Source organism: Exophiala aquamarina (genome assembly GCF_000709125.1).
Source record: "Exophiala aquamarina CBS 119918 chromosome Unknown aczIA-supercont1.5, whole genome shotgun sequence".
NCBI classification, from domain to species: Eukaryota; Fungi; Ascomycota; class Eurotiomycetes; order Chaetothyriales; family Herpotrichiellaceae; genus Exophiala; species Exophiala aquamarina.
In genome coordinates, this window is record NW_013550583.1 from 1520157 (window position 1) to 1543668 (window position 23512).

Genomic DNA, 23512 nt, shown 5'->3' on the forward strand with positions numbered 1-23512 from the left:
TTGTAGCCTCTGTACTCTCGGTCTCTCACACCAACCCACGACGAGATGCCTTTTCTAATCACCGATGTGATATGGGAGGAACTGCTGAGGGCCCTCGGAGGCCACAATGTAGCCCAATTCGCACTCCGTGTAAGACACCTTAGGTTGCTTGTCGTAAAAGCTGTCAAGGCGGCTATCGAGCGCCTGTGCAAGATTTTGCACTCTACCACCAGGGTGAAGTGATAACCAGGGTTTTGTGCATTGCTCGCCCTTGCACGATTTGAGCACCATCAGAAGTGCGTCAAGCCGAGCAATCACCTGATGCTTCGGACGCCCATAGAGCTCCATAGTCTTGTCATACAAGTTGTCAACCTGGTACGGATCGGTCTAAACCATTTCGCGATTAGAAAGACTCCAGGCAATCAACGAGCGAGGGAAGATTCCCCATACCTTTAGATCATACAGCTCATGCTCATTCGTGCACCATACGGTGTAAAGGAGGTTATGCTTTGGACTGACGATTCTCATCGCCTTGTAAGTATTGTTGGGATAGACCGCTGGTGAAAGTATCAGTTGCGGTAATAAAGGACTTACCTCCTGCTACAAAGGGTTAAACTTACAAATAGACCCATTGAGACCAGCTCTCTCCAAAAGTCCTTCTCCGGCAGCTATGCCCCAGTACTCGATATTGACATGGTCGTGCATAGGCGAGTTTACAGCTTCGGCCATCGTCTGAGGCGTCATGGGCATCGGAGTCCCATCGAAATCCTTTCTTAGGGGAATCTGAGCAAGGCTGAGAATGGTAGGTGCAAGGTCGGTGTGCGAGGTAGCAAAATCAACGGTGAAGTTCTTGGGGATGCCTGGACCGCGGATCAAAAAGGGGATATTGACGTCCTCTTCGAAGGCACACGTTTTTCCGGGCGGGAGCCGATGATGTCCGATATGAAAACCATTATCAGTAGTATATATGATGTAAGTGTTATCCAGCATCCCTAGCTGAGTGAGTTTATCGACAATAGAGCCGACAAGCTCATCGACAGATTGTAGCGACTGCAGCCTCGAGCGATAGAGTGCATCATTAACTTCGAGAACGGTCTGGTTTGCCTGAGGCAATTTTTTCATCCAGCTAGCTCCTTGAGGCTATATATACAGAGTGGTGAGTATATGGGGAGTTCCTTTGGGGAGCAGGACTTACCTTGTCCGGATTGAAATTTGGCACTCTTGGTACTTTTGCATCCGGGAATAACCCTTCATGTCGCTTTGCCGGCACAGGAGGATCGAATACAACCAGTGTTGAACTGATGAATGTGGTTTCCGTGTGGGGCGCGATTGGGGCGACACCCATAAAGAATGGTCGATCCCTTTGCGCCGCAGCATCTAGCCAGTCCATCGCGGTTTCCGCGATGACATCGGTCGAATACTCCCCAGTTCGGAAGACTGGTGGGTCTTGGTTGGCTTGGAAGGACGCGTTGTAGTATGTATAGGTGCCAGGATCAATTAAGTCTTCGATCTATCAGTATGATAGGATGACTTTCAATCAATGAAACTTACAATTAGTGTTGTTCCATCCAGCAGGGTAAGGCTTATTCCAAGTCGCGAGCGAATGGCCGTTCATGAGCTTGCCGGTGTAATATGTGTCGTACCCACCTTCCTGGAGCCATATCGGGAGATAGTTTTCGTTAAGACCTTGTTTGAGGAACTGGGAATACCCACCTTAATGGAGAAGGAGACATTAGATCAACAGCATAAAGTACAACAGTAAGAACTCACCATAAGGAGGAGAAACATCGGTCACATTGGTGTTATGTGCCGCTTTTCCTGTTAGGAGACTGACTCGAGATGGACAGCATACGGCAATGGTGCAATAGTGCCTCTCAAATGCTGTGCCCTCATCCCGAATGTGTTTCGCCGTTATTGGCATATAGTCGAGCGAGCTCATATGGAGGTCTTGGTCATCGGTAATAACGAAAACGATGTTCGGACGCTTAGGGGTAGCGGCTGCCATGCTCGCCACCAGCACGGCCGACAAAGTCCAAAGCAAGAGGGGAGCCATTCTTGGAGAGGTAGTTCGACTGAAGGACGGACCGACCTTTCTCAGGCACGTTTATCAGTTGCAGCAAAACGTCGGGGCTTTATGTACCTCTTTGAACCGAACCCGAGCGCCTGCTTCGGTTTAGAAGACTTTCCATCGGAGGTATCGCCATGCTGGCTCTCTAGTCTTCTGTTTTTCTCCGGACGGATGGTGGGGTTGAAGTCCATGGCTTGCGGCCTTCTACGTTCGTGCCGAAGGAAGGGAGCTGAATAGCAAATGTGCGTGCTGTAGTCTCTCCTGCGTCGGTGTGGGGAAAGATCTTGCTCGAATGCGGCTGAGATAGCGCTAAATTCTGGGGACTAGATTATTATGATCTAGTTGCTCGTCAAGACTCAATGACATCGAGATCTCGAAAAATCAACCCGAGGTGTCGTGGAGTACCCCAGTCCAATTCATTTCCAACACTCGAATGTGCTCGAACATTTCTTTCCAATCGTGCCCTTGAATCTTTAGCCCAGCACTGGTCTAGCAGAAATGGATCCGAAGGCTTTTGAGGTTTCGTCTCTATAGATATCTAAAGCTACAAGAAAGTGTTTATCCCCTAAGCGTTCGGCGTATCACCTTTTGCCCTTAGTAAAACTATTGATTCTGGCATATATACAATGTGGCGCAAAGATCTATTAGTTCTTGACTAGACTTGACGTAATTACTTATAGCTATAGGCTATAATAGATATTGAATTCTTAGCTTCTTGAAACAATTTATAATAGTTACTCAACCCTTTGAGCCACGCCAAGAACTTAAAAGGGTCCATCCTGACGGTTTAGAGAATATGTCGGGCCCTGGAGTTACTCCAGCGTCCGAGATAGCAGCAAAGTGAGTTTTACGGTTTTACCTACTACTGCATAATATATCCCCGCCAAGACATGCTGTTTGAAAGATCACGGGGGATCAACACGTCTGGGGCGCATATGAAATCGGCCCGAGAATAGTACGGGGAAGTTGGGGGGCTTCCTCGGTCCCACCAATTTCGGGGGTACATCTGGTACCGGCCGGTGGCGGGCCCGGGAAAGTCGATTTCCTCCGAAAGTGGGTAACTAAAGGCTAGACAAGGTGGTCTACCTTTGTGAGATCGATGAAGTGGACGTGCTTGACTAGCGTCGACCGGAAAACCTGAACACGAGGAGTCAAGTCCTAATCTACAAGGACCAACAGCTTGCTCTTATGTATATTTCTGAGATACCCGATCAGTTGGGCAGCTTCCCTGGCATTTCCATCGCCGACATATAAGACAATCGCAGTCTCCGAATGAAACAGTTGTGTATCGGTAAATGCACCGTGAATCATAGCTTGCGTTTCCAGGGGAGGTATTGCAACGTGGATGCGTCCCACCAAGGGAAGTGCTTGGCCACAAAATGAGTTCCCTCGGCAGGATCCAGCAAGGGATTGCCCATATAGCGCTCGGCGAGATTCGCCGAGAGAAGGGGCTTTCCTAGCCATCACGGCACATTTATAATGGTCGGCGTGCTGAACAGAAATCATGCCGTAGACACCTGTTTAGATGCCGTTACATACTGGATTCGCGCCTCACCCGAGGTACGATACTAGAAGGATAGGAGACAGCTTGTCCAGGAGGAGTGCGACTAGGAAGTAATGGGGCTTCGTAGGGATGATGCCTTGTTTGAAACCCATGGTGTCACGAAAAGACAAACACTGTGAATTGACCAAGTTTACGTTATCCCAGAATGAAGGGAAGTGGAACTTAAAAGTATAATAATTCCTACGTTCCCCTTTTCAAGGACCGGACCTAAAGGCATGAAATCCAGGGGGTCGTGAACCTCATACGGGTCTCGTCCTCTATCACATTCGGTATGGAGAGCATCAGCAGAACAGGCTCGTGGTGGGGCATGTGTGACGCCGGAAGGAAGCGCCTCGATGACTCGGTGCTATATCTCCTAAGAGCGAGATTTATTATTATAGTCTTACACATAGCTTTAAGTGTTGAATTTAGGGAATGACAACTACTTAACTTTATCTGCGACCCCTCATACACTTTCGCTGCCAAACACTTCATGCCGATGTCGAGTAGGCTTCCAGAAACGCTGTGTGGAACAAAATGAGAGCCACATCATAGGCAGTAGTTCTTCTTGCCACGCCAGGTGACGCCGGCTGTATAGGGAAGGCTGTGGACTAGGTCTCTCAGCAGCCGCTTTGGTAGATGACATCTGATGACCTTGGGCCCCTTGGGTTGAATTGGTAAGGGCAAACCCCGATCGAAATTCAAGACAAACACAACCGTTGGGTAACTGCATTTAGGGAATTATTGTTGCTCTGACTTGTGCTCAATACATTTGATTTAGCATATGGGTGGGTCGTGTAGTCCTTGTTGCGTGGAAAACAGCCTTCTCGGGAACATCCGAGCAGCGACCTTCACGGATCAATTAAAGTGGCTCAGTGTCATGGCAGTTTGGGGAACATATGGGGTTCTATGTAGGCCAAACCCGTCCGTGTTCAAGCTTCTCGCTTCGGATAATTCGGCGCCTCCAGTCTGACAAAATGTGAATGGTGCGAGTGCCGACGTTCTACGATAGCGGCGCATTGGCAATGCTCAACAAATTGTTGAGGGACCATTACAAACGATTTGCACTGAGATTCCTGGATTCGAGGTTTCGAAGACGAGGCGCCGAAATATTAATGGCAGACATCATCCTCATCCTCGTCCTCATCATGATCATGAAGATGCCGGTGGGGGTGACTGGATGCCCCCATCGACCCGGGAGGTTTGAGGAACAACAGGAGGTGGAGGCGGGAAGACCAAGTTCGATGGTCGACTACGCTAAATGAAAGGACATTCATCTCCTCTGACCACATTGGCTCTCGGGCTGGGCTGAGAGGACATCCTCTTTTGCTACTATGAGGGTTTGCTTGGAATGTTCAGGTGCGGGCTTTGCGCTTTCGGAGCTGAACATGGACGCCAGATTAGAGTTCTTCCAAGTCGACCCGAGCTTTTAAGCACACGAGCGAATCGGAAGAGTGTCCGAATGCCTCGAAGTCTGCTCGTAGAGTCGTGGACTCGTGGGACGTTCGCTTCCATAGGTGCCCACCGTCCCCGTTCCGAAGAGGACGGCCCACAGGACTTGTTCCCGTGCAAAGCACGACAATGGGCCTTGGCGCCAAGAGTGCTAGTTAGGATCCTCACCAAGCTAGCAATACCATACCGCTCAGCCACACCAATCTCTTACATACACAACCCCTCTACTACTGTACTTCGTACCAAGTCAACAACGACTCCTTGAGGATATTCGTAACCACAGCGGCAGGAGGTTTCTAGAGCTTGCAGGGCAGCCTGAAGTCACCGTCATGCAGCCTTGGCGCCAAGGCTTCTAATTGGGTGGGGAGGCGGGTCTTACACCCTCTCTCACTTAACTCCTAGACAATACCATACGCCTCGGTCCCCACCGAATCTGTGGCCCTACACAACCTCCCTATTCGCTTCGTATTCTACGGAGTCAACACCGTAATGCGTGTGTGCTTGCCGTACCCCATCCCCGGTCCGAGCGCCTCTACCCTTGAGTCGTCAGTATGTCGCCTTTTTTCCTTGGCAAAAGTAAACTATTCCGGTTTACGAGAGATGTTACGAACATGGTCACTAACATGGTCAGAACGTGGGGAAGAGAGGGGAAAAGGGAAGGCAGGTGTGCCGGGAAGTATGTTCACATTCAGTGACCATGGAAAAACAAGCGACAGAAATCTCGATCATCTTTATTTGACTCACTTCAGTGACCTACATAGTCGAGATATCCAACAGGTGTACACCCGAACTGTCGCCTGCTTGAAGTAGCAACGGGATACGACCGTATCTCGTGTTGCTGTCGTGGACTAGCTCGGATTCTCGCTGGGATACGGTCCAGTTGGAGAGCCGCAATCTCACAGATCCACTTACGTCCCCCATCTGAGCCTTGTCCATTATCAAGGCTGACCTGCTCACTGGCTCACTTACTCCTACGATGACCTGCCCCTCGGCCCACACTTCTATTTCCAGTCAAAGAACGATGCATTACTGTATACCTCGATCATACTCGTAAGTTGTATCGCACAGCAATTGGCATTCCCGAATTGTCGCCCTAGCCTACACATGAGTGTCAACATCTGTTGATGGTCCCAATGTCTTATAAAACTCATTCTTTGCATACATCTTGTCTTTTTATGTTTTGGCAATGGCAACAGATCAAGGGATATACTTCTTCCCGTCGGATTCTGTAAACCACGCCACCATCATGTCCCGACCGAGACGATCTTCCAGGCTTGGTGGTGAGCCTCCAGGCGACACGGGGCCCGCGTTTGCGACAGCCGCAGTGAGGTCGATGCCCGCAGGCGCGCCAAAGGCTCCTGGCATTCCCTTCAAAAGTGTATAGAACATCCTTCGATCTCGCTTCGTGCTCTCAGTCTGATATCTGATTAGTCCAAACGGCGAAGAGGTCAATCTAGTTGGCAACGATACTCCAGCTACGCGAGTCAACACACATGGTTGATACCACTGACGCTTGTTTTCATTGTCCTTCTCGGATACTCCCTCGACCCGAGTCCAACCAACCCTCTCCACGCTGCCATATTTCTCTCTTATCCACGGTCGAACACCGACCCGAAAGGGCCGACTATGTATGGGAAGGGAGCAAAAGACTTCGCATTTGTCGCCTTCTACACAATCGTCCTTTCATTCATGAGAGAATTCTGCATGCAGTGCCTCTTGAACCCACTGGGCCTATACCTTGGTATCACGAGCCGCCGTAAAATGGCAAGGTTCATGGAACAGATGTATACAGTGATGTATTTCAGCATGTTAATTCCATTCGGGCTGTACGTAATGTCGCGATCACCCGTGTGGTATTTCAACACCACTGCAATGTTCGAAGACTTCCCTCACCTCGAACACGAGGGTCTGTTCAAGGCGTACTATCTTATCCAAGCGAGCTATTGGTCGCAGCAAGCTCTTGTTCTGGTTCTCCAGCTGGAGAGACCAAGGACTGATTACTATGAATTTGCCGCTCATCATGTCGTCACGCTGGCTTTGATCTGGCTGAGCTATCGCTTTCATTTCACCTATATAGGACTTGCAGTGTACATCACCCACGACATCTCCGATTTTGGCCTTGCAGTATGTCCTGACGTCCTCGTCCTCCCCTTATTGCTTAGGCTGATATTACTTCTTTTCAGACATCGAGAGTCCTGAATTACTTGAATTCGGTTTTGACCGATGGATACTATGTTTTGTTCATTCTCGTTTGGATCTACACTCGTCACTACCTCAACTTGCATATTCTATGGGCTGTGCTAACAGAGTTTGCAACTGTCGGCCCTTACGAACTCAACTGGGAGACTCAACAGTACAAATGCTGGATCAGCCAGATCATCACATTCTCTCTGCTTGCATTTCTGCAAATCCTCAACCTATTCTGGCTTTTCTTGATTTTGAGAGTTCTCTGGAACTACGTCATGACCAAAGACCTGGTGGACGATACCAGTGATGTTGAGGATGAGAAGGCACAGGATGAGGCTCGAGACAAACTTACGCCATTGCCCGAACAGGACAAAAAGGAGAAACAATGAGGCAGTTTTGGAGTTCATGGTAGAGTGTCAAACCTGACAGAACAAGTTCGTGTGGTGCTATGTTATGTTAGGTGACTGGTGGTCTGAATGGTTTGGCTGTATAAAAGAAGGCTGTGGCATTGACTAGGAACGGGCAGACCTTCCATAATGGTGCATGCATCATTGCATTCAAGCTGATGCATACGTTCGACCTTGACAAATGGACAGTGGCGGAGGTACCATCACCGGAGGGAAGCAGTAATTCGAAAGCTGGTTTAACAATCTCAATGTAAGATAAAGAGGTGGAATTGTACACTATGCGGGGTTGAAGAGGAAGAGCCGTGCCACTCAGGCAGGATCAAGCAAGATATAGTAATTTGAACACAGCACCAGAGTAACATGCTGCAGACATCTGATCTGCTTTGGGCGCCGGCAGGAGAAACGTAACTTGGCGCCACGAACGCGCGTGACTGCGCGTCCCACAGCCCCTCAACGCGTCCAACCGCGGGCGCGTCGGGCGCACGCCAATTAATGGCACCTCATCCACACGCCTGCTCAACTTGCCTTCCTCAGGCTGCTATCTATACTCTGGCAATGTTTTCCAAGCCCTTCAAGCCACTGACAATTCGGAAAACAGCAGAAACCAACGATCTCACTAGGGAGCTGCCTGCCAAAAGAAGAAAACTCAGTCCTCCAGATGTGCCAACTCTTGCATCGCAGCGCCAACCACTTGTCAATGCTGCGGCGGACGACAAAGGCGGGAGCAGGCGCCCCTTGAACCCGATTCATAACCCTCCAAGTCCTGATGAGACTGCAAAGCCAAGAGAGGGCAAAGGGTTCGAAAATTACTACTCAGTCCTCTGGCGCATTCCCACCAACAAAAAGAACAAAACATGGACGGACGACGGACTGCTTGTGGTCAGTGGTGGTTATGCTTCCTTGTATAATAACACTGGAAAGAACATTGGCCGTGCTGCCTTTGCATACCCCCTGCTTCCAGGTTCCAATTTGTCTGTCGGTGGCAAAGAGATCGAGGTGGACGCGTGCATATCGAGAGATGAATACCTTGCTGCAGTCAGACTCGGAGGCTCATCTGGAAAGCAGATACAACAAAACGCATCAAAGTCAGATGATCCTGGACTTCTCGCTCCGCAACCTTCTAAATTAAGTTTGAGAGACCAGATGAAGGCTGAGATCCAGAGGGAAAAGGCAGAAAAGCCAAAAGGGACACGTTCTGAACTTGCTCTTCCTCGGACTTCGATATTCAAGCAGCCACTCAAAGAAACAACAGTATTGCCTCAAGTCTCAAAGGAAAAACCGATTCCTCGCCATGATCCCAACGCTGCAGGGTCTCTTGTGTTCAAGCGTCCACACCGTGTACCAGCCGGTCGGCAGGTGGTGGATGTTGTCCTAGATCCAGCGGTTGGCCAGCATTTGCGACCTCACCAAAGAGAAGGAGTCAAATTTCTCTATGAGTGTGTCATGGGTCTTCGCGACTTCAACGGACAAGGTTGTATCCTTGCAGATGATATGGGACTAGGGAAAACACTAACTACAATTGCCTTGCTGTGGACCTTGCTCCGACAGAATCCAATTCATAAAAAGTCCCCAGTTGTGAAAAGAGCTTTGATCGTTTGCCCAGTATCGCTGATCCGTAATTGGAAAAGAGAGTTCAGGAAGTGGCTTGGACTTGATCGATTAGGAGTACTGGAATTTGAGGACCAGAACACGAGCTTGAACAGTTTTGACGGTAGAGTTTATCAAGTTATGATCATCGGCTATGAAAGACTACGCACTGTCGCAGATGATCTTGCTTCAGGTCCTCCGATTGACATTGTCATATGCGATGAAGGACACCGGCTGAAAACAATGAAAAACAAAAGCAGTCAGGCAATCGAATCGTTGAACACTCCGAGGCGCATCATCCTATCAGGCACCCCAATTCAAAACGACTTGGGCGAATTTTATGCCATGGTGAATTTTGTGAATGATGGATGTTTAGGCTCCCAAAAAGGGTTTTCCAAAGATTTTGAGAACCCTATCATGAAGAGCCGACAGCCAAATGCGTCTGACGAAGATATTGAGCGAGGCCAGGATGCTAGCAACGAGCTCGCCAACGCGACTGCTCAATTCATTCTCCGGAGGACTGCTGATATTCTGGCCGACTTTCTCCCTCCGAAAACAGAGTTTGTCCTCTTTTGCAAACCTACGCCAGCGCAAGCAAAGATCTACAAGAGTGTTCTACATTCATCGATGTTTGACACTGCTCTACGCAGTAACGAAACCGCGTTTCAATTGATCACGATCTTGAAGAAGTTGTGCAATAGCCCGGCCCTGATGGATCCAAAATACGGCAATGATGATGCCACACCATCAGCATCATTGACAACCCTGAATGAGATGCTTCCTGCTGGTCTCTCGAAGCTGTACCATAACTCTGTCTCCTCCAAGATACGACTCTTGGATTGTCTCTTGCAAGAAATTCATAGTGCAACCGATGAAAAGGTAGTGATTGTGTCCAACTACACATCCACACTCAACTTGATCGAGCAATTACTAAGCAGCACTGGGCTGACTTATCTGCGCCTCGATGGTTCTGTTGCTGCAAAGAAACGACAAGGCTTGGTGGACCAATTTAATCGCTCCAAGTCCTCACAGTCGTTCGCTTTTTTACTGAGCGCGAAAGCTGGTGGAGTTGGCCTCAACTTGATCGGAGCAAGTCGATTGGTGTTATTTGATGTAGACTGGAACCCTGCCACCGATGATCAGGCAATTGCACGTATTCATCGGCAAGGTCAACAAAGGCACTGCAAAATCTATAGGTTTCTCATCAAGGGGAGTCTTGAAGAGAGAATCTGGCAGAGGCAAGCTGTGAAACGGGCATTAGCAGACAGCATAATGCAAGCTGGCACGGCTGTCTCGTCTGGTGCGAATGATGGCGGCAAGAAAGGAAAGAGTAGTACCTCGACTTTCAGCCAAGCGGAATTGAGGGATCTATTTCGGCTAGACGAGAACGAGGGACTTCGGACGCATGAGCTGATCAGGTGCGGCTGTGAAGGCACTCGTGGAAATTGCAATGCACAAGAGGAAAGTTATCTTCCACAAGATGGTGCCAAGCACGAGAAACGAATGCAGGACCTCATGGATTCATTTGATGACGAGCTTCCAGAGATCTCGGACTTGCCCTCGATCGATAGATGTAGTCGCAAAAAATGGACTGGAGCAAGCACACCTGTCAAAACCGGACTGGAGGCCGAAAGGCAAGAACTGATGAAGTACTCGCATCTGAATACTTCTGTGCTTTGGAGTGGAGACACGAGTCCAGATGTGACAAGCCGCCTCCTGGAAATGGTCGAAGATGCTTGCTTGGAAAAAACGCTGGGCATCGATCAAAAGACTATTGGGGGCGGAGGTGTTGCCTACCTGTTCAAAAAGACCAAAGGAAGCCAACTATTCAGAGCAGAAGGAGCAGAAGTTTGATGTCAGAAGTGTGATATTGATATTGATCATGGTCGCGTACCAAACGTGTCATAATCGATTTCCATAAACTTATAGGACTATGATTAGAAATCCCCACGGGTAATGAAATACGAGTTCCACCATTCAAGCAGTACAGACTCAGCTATCGACGAAGACGGTTGGCATGGATCCCGCATGTGGAACATCGGCCACCGAAACTGGTACTGGCATCCGCCAAGACAAGACCTCCCAGCTGTTGTCATCCTCAGCACCGGTATTCGATCTCTTACCGTCATCTCCCTCACGCACCGGCAGAGGCAAAAGATGATTATGGTAATGATGAGGCGGCCGAAACCCGTCTCCTGCGATTCTCGCACCGGATCCGGCGGCCCTCCACAGGAACTCTTGTGGCGACCCGCACCCCGAAGTGAACGCAAGCGACCGCCCAATCTCGGGTGCCGGCACGATGTCTCCATAGGTCTCAGGCCAATTGTGGAAGAAATCCTGGTCTATGTGCCAGACCCGGATCTCCAGTATGTGATTCAGGAACAAGCCCGAGAAGCTCCACCGGTCTGTGGTGTTGTCTAGGGAGATGGCTTCGTGGATCGTCTTGTCGTGTGGAAAGCCGAAACGGAAAGAGTAAACTAGCTCCGTCCAGAACTTGTTCGTCTGGGTTAGTGAGGAGGAGAGAACGGCGCGTTCGCGGAGCTTGGGCCTGTGATGGGAGGTCATTGTCGGTGTCTTGGGCGGGAGTTGAAAGAAATTGCGCGCTTACCATGGCAGCAGATCTGCGCAAAGCGGATGATCAACTTGGTACTGCGCCTTTCTGTTTGTCATATTAGAAAGCCGTGGAGGTCGCTGGGATCGAGGCGTTCTTACCGAGGACGATACCAAGATGGTAGGTTGCTGATTGAGTTTGCCTTTACCAAGCACTTTATGGAGAGAGCGTTAATCGCGGTGCTCGCGTCGCGAGCTTCAACTTTGGCACTTACCAATAGCAGAGAATGAACCATCCTCAAGACGGGCAATCGAGTCATGGCTCCAGCGCGACGGAAAATTCTGTTATCAAGATCCTCCAACGCTGCCCACAGAGGGCAAAAGAACTCATAGCGAGCCTTAAGGTGATCCCAGCCATGCATGATGCCTCGGATGAGGACATCATCGTTACGAGCGGTGTCAATGCACACATCCGCTGCACTTAGCGATCGCGCCTTTTGGACAGAGCGGCCCAGGATTCGCTGACAGTCTGACTTCTGGCTTCGATCCAAGGAGTTGGCCCCTTCCAGGTAGGGATCTAAGGGTGCGATCTCGCTGGTTGAGACTTGCAATGCCGCAGACTCGTTGGGGAGGATCAGCTGAGTAGAATTGGGCAGCATATGGGTGTCATCCTCGACATATGGTTCAAAAGAGCCAATTGCTCCCATAGAATATACTGGTAGGGTGTTTGACGTAACGGCAGGAATACCGAGGGTCGTATCCATCCAAGACACGTCGTTTAGCATTCCGGACACATCTCTAGGGATAAGCGCACCGCACTGCGCATTGGTGCTGAGAGTGCCGCTGGACTCTATTACTCGACTCCGCTTTAGATCCTCAAGTTCTGCGGTCACCTCGGCCAGCTTAGCTTCAAGAGTGACAATTCGTTCCGCATATTGTTCTCGTCGTTGCCTGACCCGTTCCCGGTCAATGGCTCTCTTCTTCTCGCGCTGAGACTTGGTGAGTTTCCGTCCGCTGGCCCATTGTCCAGAAGATGATGGGTCTGGCGGTGGCGAGTCCATTGCCAGTGCATAGCCCTGCTCGATAGGTCTTGCACGTCGGGGAAGGAGGTCTGAGTTACTTAGCTCCACCAATATCTTCAGCCTTGCAATAATTACTTGATGCATTCATTTCCGTGTTGCTTCTATGTTGATCGATATTTGCATCGTTATTTCAAAAGATTCCATAGATATCTTATACCCTCTCTCGAGAGGGTGACTGCAAGGATAGAACGTTAATTGGAATAGCAGGCGCCCATGGAGAAGGGAAGAAGGATGACTTTTGTTTCAGAAGCCAAGTCGGTGGGAAGATCGCTTATTCATCGGCCAAGTCCGGGGCAGAGCGTCAAGCGAGATTCATGAATAATTGCCCTGGCAAGGACTTAACTGAACCCGGCCTTGTGCGACTCGCACACTCAATCACGCTTCCAAGAAGGCCATGGATAGCGATAAATGGTGATAACTGCTGTAGCCCCCACTTTACTTACATACATACTGCTAAGACAGTCGTGGGGATAATGGGGGCCCTCCATATGTAAGAGCACCGATCCCCTCCATCACGGTGAGCAAATTTGATTTTGGCTCACCTTGCGAGGTTCGCCGCTTGGCGCAGGGCGAGCGTGGGCCATCCGTCGATAACTTGCCTGTTCTGCCGGTCGTTACAAGCCATCGATTGACACATGGCGTTGCTTTTTCAACCATGGACAACCCCATACTGTGTAATTCAGGCCGCCACTCTAGATGCTTCGCGGGGAAACCAGACACGCCAGACACGCCCGCGTTCCTCGCACCCATTGCCAGGGCGAAAGGGCAGAAGCATATAAATCACTTGTTTGGTTGGACGTAACAGCACCCAGAGGCCTTACAGATCAAGATTCGCTCAAGTCTCCGTTGTCCTGGCGGGAGAGATAGATTCAACGCCGAAGACTGTGCAGGAGTGCTGGGTACATATACTATCGAAGGATATACAACATCTAATATTGCGCAACAGCCATCAGACACCAAAATGACATTCAATGTCCTGCTTCCAATTTTCCCGGGCTTCAATACCCTCGATGTCAATGGGCCACTGGAAGTGCTCAAAAACTCTGGCTTACCGGATGACACGTTCGAAGTTTGGGTGGCATCTGCAACAGAGCTAACCCAGGCGTGCGAGGGAGTCCAAATTCAGCGAAACATCTCTTTCCAGGATATCCTCGACCCAAGCTCTAGAATACCTATACCTGTCAAGCTGTCAGACATCGATGCCTTGATCATCCCAGGAGCTCGGAGATGGGGTATTGACGACGTTTTGAACTCAGACGACGGTGGTGAGGGGCTACTCAAACTAATCCGAGAATATGGAGATTACGAGACCGAGACAAAACCTCGCTGGCTCATCTCGATCTGCACGGGTTCGGAATTCCTAGGTATCAATGGTCTCCTCCAGGGAAAGCCTGCTACGACACATTGGGCTGCCATTCCAAAATTGGAGGCTCTCAGCGAAAAATATGTCAAAACACATCAGGAAGTTGAGAAGATTGATGTTCAGAGAAAACGGTTCATCTACTCAGGACGTAGCAAGACTGGAGTCAACATTGCCACCTCAGGCGGAATCAGCTGCGGCATAGATTGTGTTCTCTGGTATGTCTCCATAGTCATGGATCTGGAGTCAGCAAAGAAGGTCGCGCATTTCATGGACTACCCTTGGGGCTTTGCAGATGTTGATTATACCAAGGGCTATGAAGTTTGAGCTGAGGTCGGAACAGTATCGCACGCATTGCTCGAAGGTCGGGGTTAGTGGAATTCGAAATTGACTGAAAGCTAGCGATGAGTTTGAATGAGCTTTGTACGCGTCCCTAGGAGACTGAAAGGATGTCGGGTCTGGGACACCCAGATTTACAGCTGCTAGCATTGTGGGACTGCTGTGGCACTCGACAGAATGATGCTCAGAATATATTGAAACGCCTTACAGTTTAGCCAAATATCAATCATAAGGAACATACATCAACTCTCTCTCGCTACTTGGTAGCGGAATTACTAAGGGAATGGACGTATACAAATATGTCGACGCGAACGGGGATATATGAGATTCTGAGATGCGGGGATACCCATTCCGAGACGTTGAGCATGTCGTTTGGAAGGGCGTGCCCAGTCCCGCTTGAAGTGATTCAATGACTGATCTCTTGAGCTTGGCCTCGGCTTTGGTTCCCCTGTACGGAATATCGCCTGTCGAGAAATGGCAATTTCTGAATACATACGAGGAGCAAAGACAACAGAGCCAGAGGCTGCTACTCCGTCCTTTGATAGAGAGGAAGTACTCCTCAGTACGACTCGACCTAGGCAGGGGCCACACCTCCACTATATCAGGAACACACTTTGGGCGATCCGCAGCCAAAAAAGTCAAATAAAAGGGGAAATGATTATCTTTCGTGTTCTGGGATTTGGTCAAACTTTGTTGGGAACGTGGCTAGGAGAAAAAGCAAGCCACATCCGGGCTACAATCAAACGCGAAGATTAGGCCAAGCCGTTAATCACACGATTTAAATCTGCGCTCTTAACCTTAAGAAATCTTCAAGAGACACCCTAAATAATGGGTGCGATAATCAGCATGTTTGAGCTCCTGTCGGCAGCTGTCCGTTCCAATGAGATGAGAAAATATGCCGTCGACTTATCTCGTCCTGTGACTTGCAGCCGCTTAGACATTGCTGTAACGGTAGGCAAGGTACTCGTACATACGAGTAGTGCTCGGTACCTAGGCGGCCAATTCCCGTTATTTAGAACCCCGAAAACGTTGCGACCTCCCGCCCCCATGTTTTGGCTTTGTCGAGGCGCCAGATTCGCTTAACAGCGGTCTCGGTAGGGAAAGGCTCAGGAGACGACGCTTTATCGCAGGGCATTGATGGGGTAGGGCTACAAGAGCCAAGAGGCCTTAGCACTGGAATATGATTGCTGAACGGTTATGGCGCATTACAGCTCTCTTCATTTGTGGTTTGACCATCTGTCCTGTCGACTCCGTATTCTCATACACTTGACCTACCAGTAGGATCATAGAGCCTCTGCATGAGTCGGCGACTAAACTTCCCCGCTAGGGAAAGGGGCTCCAGAACCTTTGACAAGGCTGCTTGGTCTCAAATTTCAATATGGACTTCTACACCGGTTGCAATACGAGCCACACATGTTGACGAGGAGGGAGAAGGTTAGCAATAGCAGGCGCTATACCCTGGTCTCTGTGCATATATCTCAAAAGGATTTTCTTCAGGAATTCAATTCAGAGCTGGTCCCAGCGTTTCTCACATTCCTTTGGATTCTTGCCATCAACAACACCCCTCTTCTACTCACCCCAGTCAGTCTTTGATAACTCATCAACCTCACATCAACCATGGCACAAAACGCCCAAGCCCAAAAACCAGTGATCGACCGAGATGATGTGAATGATTGGGTCAAACGCTTTAACGATGCTCTGGCCGATTCCACCGTCATCACTGGCGAGGCCGCCCCTGACGCTCGCCCATGGGCAGAGTCGCTGTTCGGCTGCTTCATGCCCATCGACACCTGCGCGATCACATGCTGCGTGCCCTGCATCACTTTCGGAAAGACCCACCATCGAACCAGGAAGAATGGAAACATGGAAGGATACAACTGCCTGAATACCTCTGTAAGATTGCCAATGCGCCATTCGTCTCGCAAGATATCCGAATAGCTAATCCGTTGAATCGGAACGCAGTGTTTGATGTTCGCCGGCTCCACCTGCTTCGGTCTACACTGGATCCCCATGATCTTCCAGCGGGCAGATATCCGCCGGAAGTACAACCTGCAGGGCAGCTTCGTCAGCGATCTCTTCACGTCGTGCTGCTGTGGTTGCTGCTCCCTCGTCCAGCAGGACAAGGAAGCCGAGCTGCGCGAGCAGGAGTTGGCCAAGAAAGCCAACGGTGCAGGCTACGCAAAGCCCGACGCGATGTCATACCCGGCATGAGCTACAACATTACCATAGATACCCCAGGGCTGCGAGGATGAGACGGTTGCATTTCGGTTGCAATAATGGAGGTCATATTTCGAAGGAGGCTAGGTAGATACCACGGGTGCAGGAGCTCTCCGAATTGAATGAATGTTCGCCAGCACCTATTCTCAATTAGTAGCTCAGATTTCATCTCTCGCGATAGATTCGTTGACACAATGTGTCACAGCCTCACGGAAGGCTTCAGCGATGATGTGCCTGAGATGACAGACCGAGATGTCGAGTCTCGACACAAGTTGACTCATTTTATACCTAAGTAAAATGCTACTCTGTGCTTCGTACCTCGCCTGCCAAGGTGGTTGCTGTTAGTTTTTCGTCGAGCGCTTTTCAGACGCTTCTTCTGATGCCAAGAAGCCAACAATTTGCACCTCACTGTGCCAGCCAGCTATTTGAACTCAATAACCAAGTTACCGGCTTTGGCCTCCGGGCTTTGAATGGGCCTAGGTGTGCCACGAGCGGAATGTCTCTTACAGATGGGAAACCAGTGCCGCTGGAGCTAACAAAGCTTCTCAGCTTTCACCTTCCTTTGTTCTGGATTTCCTCATGTGGGGAGAGGGACAGCAGCATGATTCTATAGGTAGTGAGTGATACGTATGTCTCTTGACAAGCGGACGGGCTGGCATGGGGTTGAAGGAGTGGGAACTGGTCGAATGTAGTGCCATGAGTCATTGCTCAGCTCATTGTGAGCAGCTTATAATTGGAAATGGGAGTAGATTTCCTCAGCTGACTAGGCTAGGCCATCATTCGACGGAGCATCGCAATATCTCGATCATCAGGTCGTCAGAATTGTTCTTTCATGTCGTAGCTAATAGCACTGAACTATCTCGGTTTCGAGGATCCCTCTCGAACCTGGGATGCTAGTAGTCGTCCCTGTACCTGGCATCATTACGGCCTTGGTCATAGGAGTCCGCGATGTTGTCACCGTAGCGGTCGACATCGTCTCCGAATCTCTCAACATCACCGACACGTCGGCCAGCCAAACCTGCAACATCATCGGGAACGGCCTCAACATCTTGAACACCATCATCCCACTTTTTCTCGATGTCTTGTGGGACGTTTTCCACCTCCCCAACTTTTCGTCCAGTCCAGCGGACCGCGTCTTCAGGAAAATCCTCCACATCTTCAGTGCCATTCGAGACGTCGTTGTCGAAGCGATATTTATCTTCGTCCCATTTCTCTTCTTGAGGATGATTAGCTCTGCCTCAAATTGCAGTTGGCTTGGATCATGAACTCACCAACTTTCTCTCCTTCATGCATGAGCAAAGCACCACCTGCTAAGCCTGCAACAACACCGAGGGCTACATTACGGCCAGTGTGAGACTGCTTTGGGGGTCCTTCTGGGTAGTAATCTCCTTGGCCATATCCTTGAGCTTGAGGGTGTTCAAAGGTACGTTCTCCAGTTTCACGGTTGACATAGAGCCAGCGGTTATCTCTCGAATCCCATTCAGCAACCCACGGAACTGGTACTTCTGGTGGCCTATCAGAGGATTGAGATGGACCATACTGCTGCTGCTGAGAGTAATATCCTTGGGAACCATCATCTGGACGTTTGTCCTTGCCAGTGAAACCTTCAATGAGATCCTTGATGAACGACATCTTGGTGGCTAGGAAGAATGAAGTTGACAAAGGGAAGTGAAGAACTTAGAAAAACAAGGAAATTATTAGGATATGGAGCTGAGGTTGGTTGAGGAAGAAGCTGCCGTTGACATGCCTAGTAAATTAACAATCGGGGGAACGTGAGAAAGAAAAAGGTCAAACGGACGTGTTGAGCGGGGACACGTGGGCACCCGTTATTACTATCAGCCAGAGGAGGGACATGAAAATGAAATCAAAATGGAGGGGCATGACAACCCGCCGAGGCCAGACTTTACTGATTTCGTTTTCATGTCAGCCCCTCGCCCCTCGCCCCTCAACGGCTTTCCTTCATACGAGAGTTCAACGTACGTCTAACCAAACTCTTGAACTTGCGGCTACAACTTCGCCTCGTGCTGGATTTACATGCAACGTCAATCGAAGCATCCTCGTGCTGGGATGAGTACCCGCCCAAAATCCGGCTCATCCCGAGGAGTCCATCTGCTACCCATGGTGGGGAAGCAGCGAACAAGCTCCTGCGCCTCTCGATAAGGTTTTTGATCTGGAAGCTTGTGTTTCTTGGCACCAATGTTCGCACGTGACTGCAACGGCTTTCTCCGACCATGCTTCCTTCCTTCCTTCGTAGAAGGTAGTACTACTATATCGGTGGCACTAAGAGAAAGAGGGACAGAAACCCTGTCAATCAGCATACAGTCATATTACTATTTGAACTACCATCGATCACAAATATCACCGCATCCTTACACCTTCAACTCCTGATATATTTGTATCAAACCCCACGGTTCGAACCTAGTACAAGATCTCATCGCCAGAAATCCTCCCAACGTTTCCCTTAGTATGCAAGTTCACTAAATCCATTCAGAATCGCCAAAAAAGGGCCCCTCGCAAGTCGCATCAGCTGACCGTTGGTGGCTGTCGTAGACGATGGGCTCAGATGAGGCGATCCCTCCAACGGCAATCAACCCTCCAACGTTAGGGATGCAGCATCGAGGCAAAAGCACACGAGCCACAGGCCCGTACACATGCTCACTTACCACTAGGGAGCGGCACAATACCGCCATATCTGAATCAAATAGCCAGCAAGGCTCCGCCGAAAACCTCGACACCGAGCTGCCTCCTTCAGAAGCACACGCCGCATCCGCCAATATCGCCCACACAATACAGAAGCTAGAGCGTCTTCTAGATGAAGTGATGCAAATAGCTGAGCTAGTTGATGTTCAGAATGATGGTAAACTGGGACAGCCGCAAAACTCTGATAGCAGTCTACCGATACGGCACGTCAGTTTCTCCGAAGACATTACATTAGCCAGGGCAAAGGAGGACCTTGACAAAGTCGGCGACCACGCAGCTAAGATTGCCAAGTCATGCCGAGGTGCCTGCAGTGCTGACGGTCTGCGAATACTCTCTCCAGAGCCTCTCGCAGAACCCAAGCGATCTGCGAATTCTACCCCCTCCGAACACTTATACCGATCTTCGGTGCAACGCAGACCTGTCGTTTCCAGGAGGTTCAAGCCCTCAGATATCCCGTCCCGAACGACATCAGTTGTGCCCAAGAGAGGCCGACATCAGAAGGTCGCCACTGAGACGAAGTGTATACCGGAGATAAGATTCGGCGACGTTGAATTGAAAGACAAATATGGCCCAGAATCCAAAAATCTGCTGGATGAGGACACCAGTCTCTTACAACCTAGGCCAGGGCACGAACGGCATTTCTCTAATGTCTTTGGGATCAGCTCAAGAGTAGGAAGTGCATACAACATAAGCTCCTACCAAATGCCAAGATGTATTGTCGATCTCAATGGCGCCCGGCATGTTGACCTACCCTCAAGTCCCGAGAAATTCCATGTGCATGAGACTTACTACCCATCTCCAGTGGCACGAAACTGGTCGAGCACTCGAAAACGATTCGCAGCACTGGTGGCTTGCACCAATACAGCCTGCTTGGGCCTTGTACTGGGAATATATTCAGGCGAGGTTCCAGCAATTCAATATGTGATTGTTGATGTTGACCGAGTGATGATCATGGGCAACGTCGGCCTATATTGTGGTCTTGCAATATCAACTCTGGTGTTCTAGCCGCTGCCATTGTTGCATGGACGCAAGCCATACACAATCTTGGCCCTTACTCTCGCCTTATGTCTTCAAATTCCGCAAGGACTGACAGTCATTCACTTCAGAGACCCCAGTATCAAGAGATTTCGAGTTTTCCTGCTTTTATCTCGCGCCATGTCTGGCTTTATTTTCGGCTTCGTCAACATCAACAGCTTTGCAACACTACTGGATGTCTTTGGAGCCTCTCTTCGGAGCAATAACCCGCGTGATGACATTATGGATCCCTATGATGTCCGACGTCATGGTGGAGGCATGGGTGTTTGGCTGGCGTTTTGGGCCTGGTGCAACATCGGTTCAATTTCCCTAGGCTTCGTCGTTGGGGCATTCATCATTAGTAACAGCAGCGTTGATTGGGGGTTTTGGGTGACTCTAATTATTCTGATGGCTGTCCTGATGCTGAACATCGTTGCACCAGAAGTGCGTAGATCAGCGTTTCGAAGGACAGTGAAAGAGATTATGGGAGACCATGGTGAATTCAGTCGCATAGCACGGGGAGAAGTCAAGCTGCACTTGACTGGGAATGGTCCATGCTGGTGGGGAGAGGAAGTCAAAGCTGGGCTCCAGTTAAGTTTGAGGATGATCAAGCAACCAGGGTTCTTCGTGCTGGCTCTGTACTCGGCCTGGGTATATGCACAATTCACACTCGTGCTAATGGTGAGTCCAGAACTCTGTCCTGGCGACTGGAAGCTAATTGAGAGCAGTTGTTGGGGGCGCTGGTATCGACACAGTACAGATTCCATCCTGTACAGGTTGGATTGTGCTGTCTCTCGCTTGCGCTGGGGGCAGCTCTCATGCTACCATTTCAGAAAGCGTCCTGGTTCAGCCGAGCTCGGTATTCGCCGCCGCGTACGGACAGCATGACGTTTCAAAAGGCTGCGATTTGGGAATCACATACGACTCGCAGAACGCTCTTCACGACTCTGCTACCGATAGCTGCAATTGGGTATTCAGTGGCGTCGAGAGGTCCAATGCTTCCGGTTGGCGTGCCGTGTTGTCTGGCAGGGTTGGTTGCAATGGCATCTAATTTGGCCATTGCCGAGAGCTACAGCTTGACCATGCAAACGTTCGACACTTCCGATCTGCAACCAGGAATGACGGGGCGACCAGCCAGAGGGTCGATTGCAAAACTGGTGGAGGAGCAGCGAACGAACTTCTCGTGCTATCCTCGAGTCAGTGCTGGTGTTGCAGTTACGCAGTTCCTGGAGTTCACTTTCGGTGCCGTATCAACGGCGATCTGCGGTCGAGTGCAGCGAAGATATGGTGCAACGGAAGCAGCAGCAATTGCGGCATCGGTATTGATGAGTCTGACCATCTTGTTTGCCCTGGCGGTATTTCGATTCAAGAGTGTGCAAATGATTCCCGCAACGCATGGGGGACGACGACAGGGTGAATCAGCTTAGCAACCTATTGTCCTTGGAAACCCTAGCGGTTTAACACGCAAGCTGAGCATTCTTGAAATGGGAAGCCAAAGTCGATGGTCCGAGATCCGACAGCGAAACCATCTAGACCAAGGGTGGACTGGAGTCTAGGGTCAAGAGGCATAGATAAATAGTCATCGTGGTTCTTCAATGTGCATGTGCCGAGTCTGCGGGTACCAAAGCAAGCGACCGTCCAATGCCCGAAGCGTATGCTCGCAGTGTGTGGGTCACGAATTTTACGAATTTTGGTGAGCAGTTGGGCACGACGCGTGGACCGTTGGACGGAGGTACGAGGTACCGTCCTCGTACCATGTCCACGACGAGCTGCACACCTCTTTGTCAGCAGTGCCATTGCGTAGGAGGCACCTAGGAGGCACCCACTTGTGGACAGGCACTACGAGTACTGCTGGGAAAACCACTCACTCTGGGTAACTGGCATCGTCGGCAGGACGGCAGATTTCCCTCACACCTCGGCAGCACATGCCTGTGGCTTGCATGAGCTCCTGACGGAGTGGGAGGCTATAGGGACACCCAGAAGGCTTACCTAAGGTTACCTGGGCTACTTAGGCTTACTCGTAGGCCGGAAGGGTTGCCTCAACTTAAGTGGCGGCTAACGACATACTGTACCTACGGGGTACTACATTTTTCCTCCCCTGGCCGTGTCCAAGGTAGACCCGAGCTGCAGAGGGGATCTAGCACTTCTGCTCTACTCCTATCTCCTTGATGAGTCTCTGGTCTGCTGGTAGATCATTATGCCGCTGAGTAGTTCCGGGATCAGAATTGCCTAGGGCGATTTGGTTTCACTAGGGCCGATGACTAAGGGCGTGGTCAAGCAATTTGGCGGTGGCACGGCGCCCAACCGGCTGCCCTTAAGCACCACAATAACGATTGTTTCGCCCTAAAGTTTGGCCAGAGGGGCTACGTTCGGCGGTTTTAGCGGTCATCTCCCGCCTAGCTCCAGGTGGGACCCCCGGCGGCAAGGCCCAATCGCCTGGCCTATATCCGCCCCAACCCTTGTACCATTTCTGGTTGTCGATGTCATCCTGGAGCTAAAGTTTTGTCGATGGAGAGCGCACCCAGTAGCACCTCCGTACCAGCAATAGCAGTGAACTGCATTGCATGGGATGGGATCGCATTTCTTCACCTCGTCCTCGGTCTTCGTTCTCGCACTGCGTAATTACTCATACATAGACAATGCCGCCACCAGCCCAAAGCCGTCGCCCTCCACCCACTTCTGGATAACTCTTACCAACATCCCTACTACTTTACCACCATTACTAAACTGACCATCGACTCGTCAAGGTTCCCTTTATTAGCACTATTCTTATTGCCGCATATATACTCTGCCTGCGGGGTCGCATTTGCGATCTCAACTCGCTTGGAATACATCAGCCCCGAATTGGGTTTCGCATCCACTGCTTTCGTTGACGATAAGCTGGTTCCCCAAGACTCGTCACCATTCTCTCCTGGTCTCGCGACTAGCACCAAGTGCACGAGCTACGCCTTGTGCGTGAACGATCTGAGCCGATAGCCCTGCGCCCAAGAGCATCGCCAAAGACACTAAAAGAGCAGGGAACGCTTT

General features: G+C 50.2%; 8 protein-coding genes across 8 annotated transcripts; 5 read left to right on the top strand and 3 right to left on the bottom strand.

The window, feature by feature from the left end:
- Positions 1-54: 54 nt before the first annotated feature.
- Positions 55-2032, bottom strand: A1O9_07208 (arylsulfatase; the record flags this gene model as incomplete). Its single annotated transcript, XM_013404154.1, has 6 exons — positions 55-366; positions 430-536; positions 600-1119; positions 1175-1482; positions 1531-1692; positions 1750-2032. 6 exons carry the CDS (start codon positions 2030-2032, stop codon positions 55-57), a joined length of 1692 nt encoding a protein of 563 aa, XP_013259608.1.
- A 4256-nt stretch (positions 2033-6288) lies between these two features.
- Positions 6289-7618, top strand: A1O9_07209 (uncharacterized protein; the record flags this gene model as incomplete). Its single annotated transcript, XM_013404155.1, has 3 exons — positions 6289-6420; positions 6474-7166; positions 7226-7618. The coding sequence occupies 3 exons, from the start codon at positions 6289-6291 to the stop codon at positions 7616-7618; spliced, it is 1218 nt and encodes a 405-aa protein (XP_013259609.1).
- A 573-nt stretch (positions 7619-8191) lies between these two features.
- On the top strand, positions 8192-11077 carry A1O9_07210 (uncharacterized protein; the record flags this gene model as incomplete). Its single annotated transcript, XM_013404156.1, has 1 exon — positions 8192-11077. One exon carries the CDS (start codon positions 8192-8194, stop codon positions 11075-11077), a length of 2886 nt encoding a protein of 961 aa, XP_013259610.1.
- A 138-nt stretch (positions 11078-11215) lies between these two features.
- Positions 11216-12834, bottom strand: A1O9_07211 (uncharacterized protein; the record flags this gene model as incomplete). The annotated part of the gene is made up of 4 exons (XM_013404157.1): positions 11216-11771; positions 11832-11882; positions 11936-11988; positions 12049-12834. The coding sequence occupies 4 exons, from the start codon at positions 12832-12834 to the stop codon at positions 11216-11218; spliced, it is 1446 nt and encodes a 481-aa protein (XP_013259611.1).
- Positions 12835-13816: 982 nt separating this feature from the next.
- Positions 13817-14542, top strand: A1O9_07212 (uncharacterized protein; the record flags this gene model as incomplete). The annotated part of the gene is made up of 1 exon (XM_013404158.1): positions 13817-14542. The coding sequence occupies one exon, from the start codon at positions 13817-13819 to the stop codon at positions 14540-14542; it is 726 nt and encodes a 241-aa protein (XP_013259612.1).
- A 1629-nt stretch (positions 14543-16171) lies between these two features.
- On the top strand, positions 16172-16765 carry A1O9_07213 (uncharacterized protein; the record flags this gene model as incomplete). The annotated part of the gene is made up of 2 exons (XM_013404159.1): positions 16172-16447; positions 16517-16765. 2 exons carry the CDS (start codon positions 16172-16174, stop codon positions 16763-16765), a joined length of 525 nt encoding a protein of 174 aa, XP_013259613.1.
- An 899-nt stretch (positions 16766-17664) lies between these two features.
- On the bottom strand, positions 17665-18403 carry A1O9_07214 (uncharacterized protein; the record flags this gene model as incomplete). Its single annotated transcript, XM_013404160.1, has 2 exons — positions 17665-17987; positions 18043-18403. The coding sequence occupies 2 exons, from the start codon at positions 18401-18403 to the stop codon at positions 17665-17667; spliced, it is 684 nt and encodes a 227-aa protein (XP_013259614.1).
- A 2223-nt stretch (positions 18404-20626) lies between these two features.
- On the top strand, positions 20627-21912 carry A1O9_07215 (uncharacterized protein; the record flags this gene model as incomplete). Its single annotated transcript, XM_013404161.1, has 2 exons — positions 20627-21166; positions 21262-21912. 2 exons carry the CDS (start codon positions 20627-20629, stop codon positions 21910-21912), a joined length of 1191 nt encoding a protein of 396 aa, XP_013259615.1.
- Between the last annotated feature and the right edge of the window lie 1600 nt (positions 21913-23512).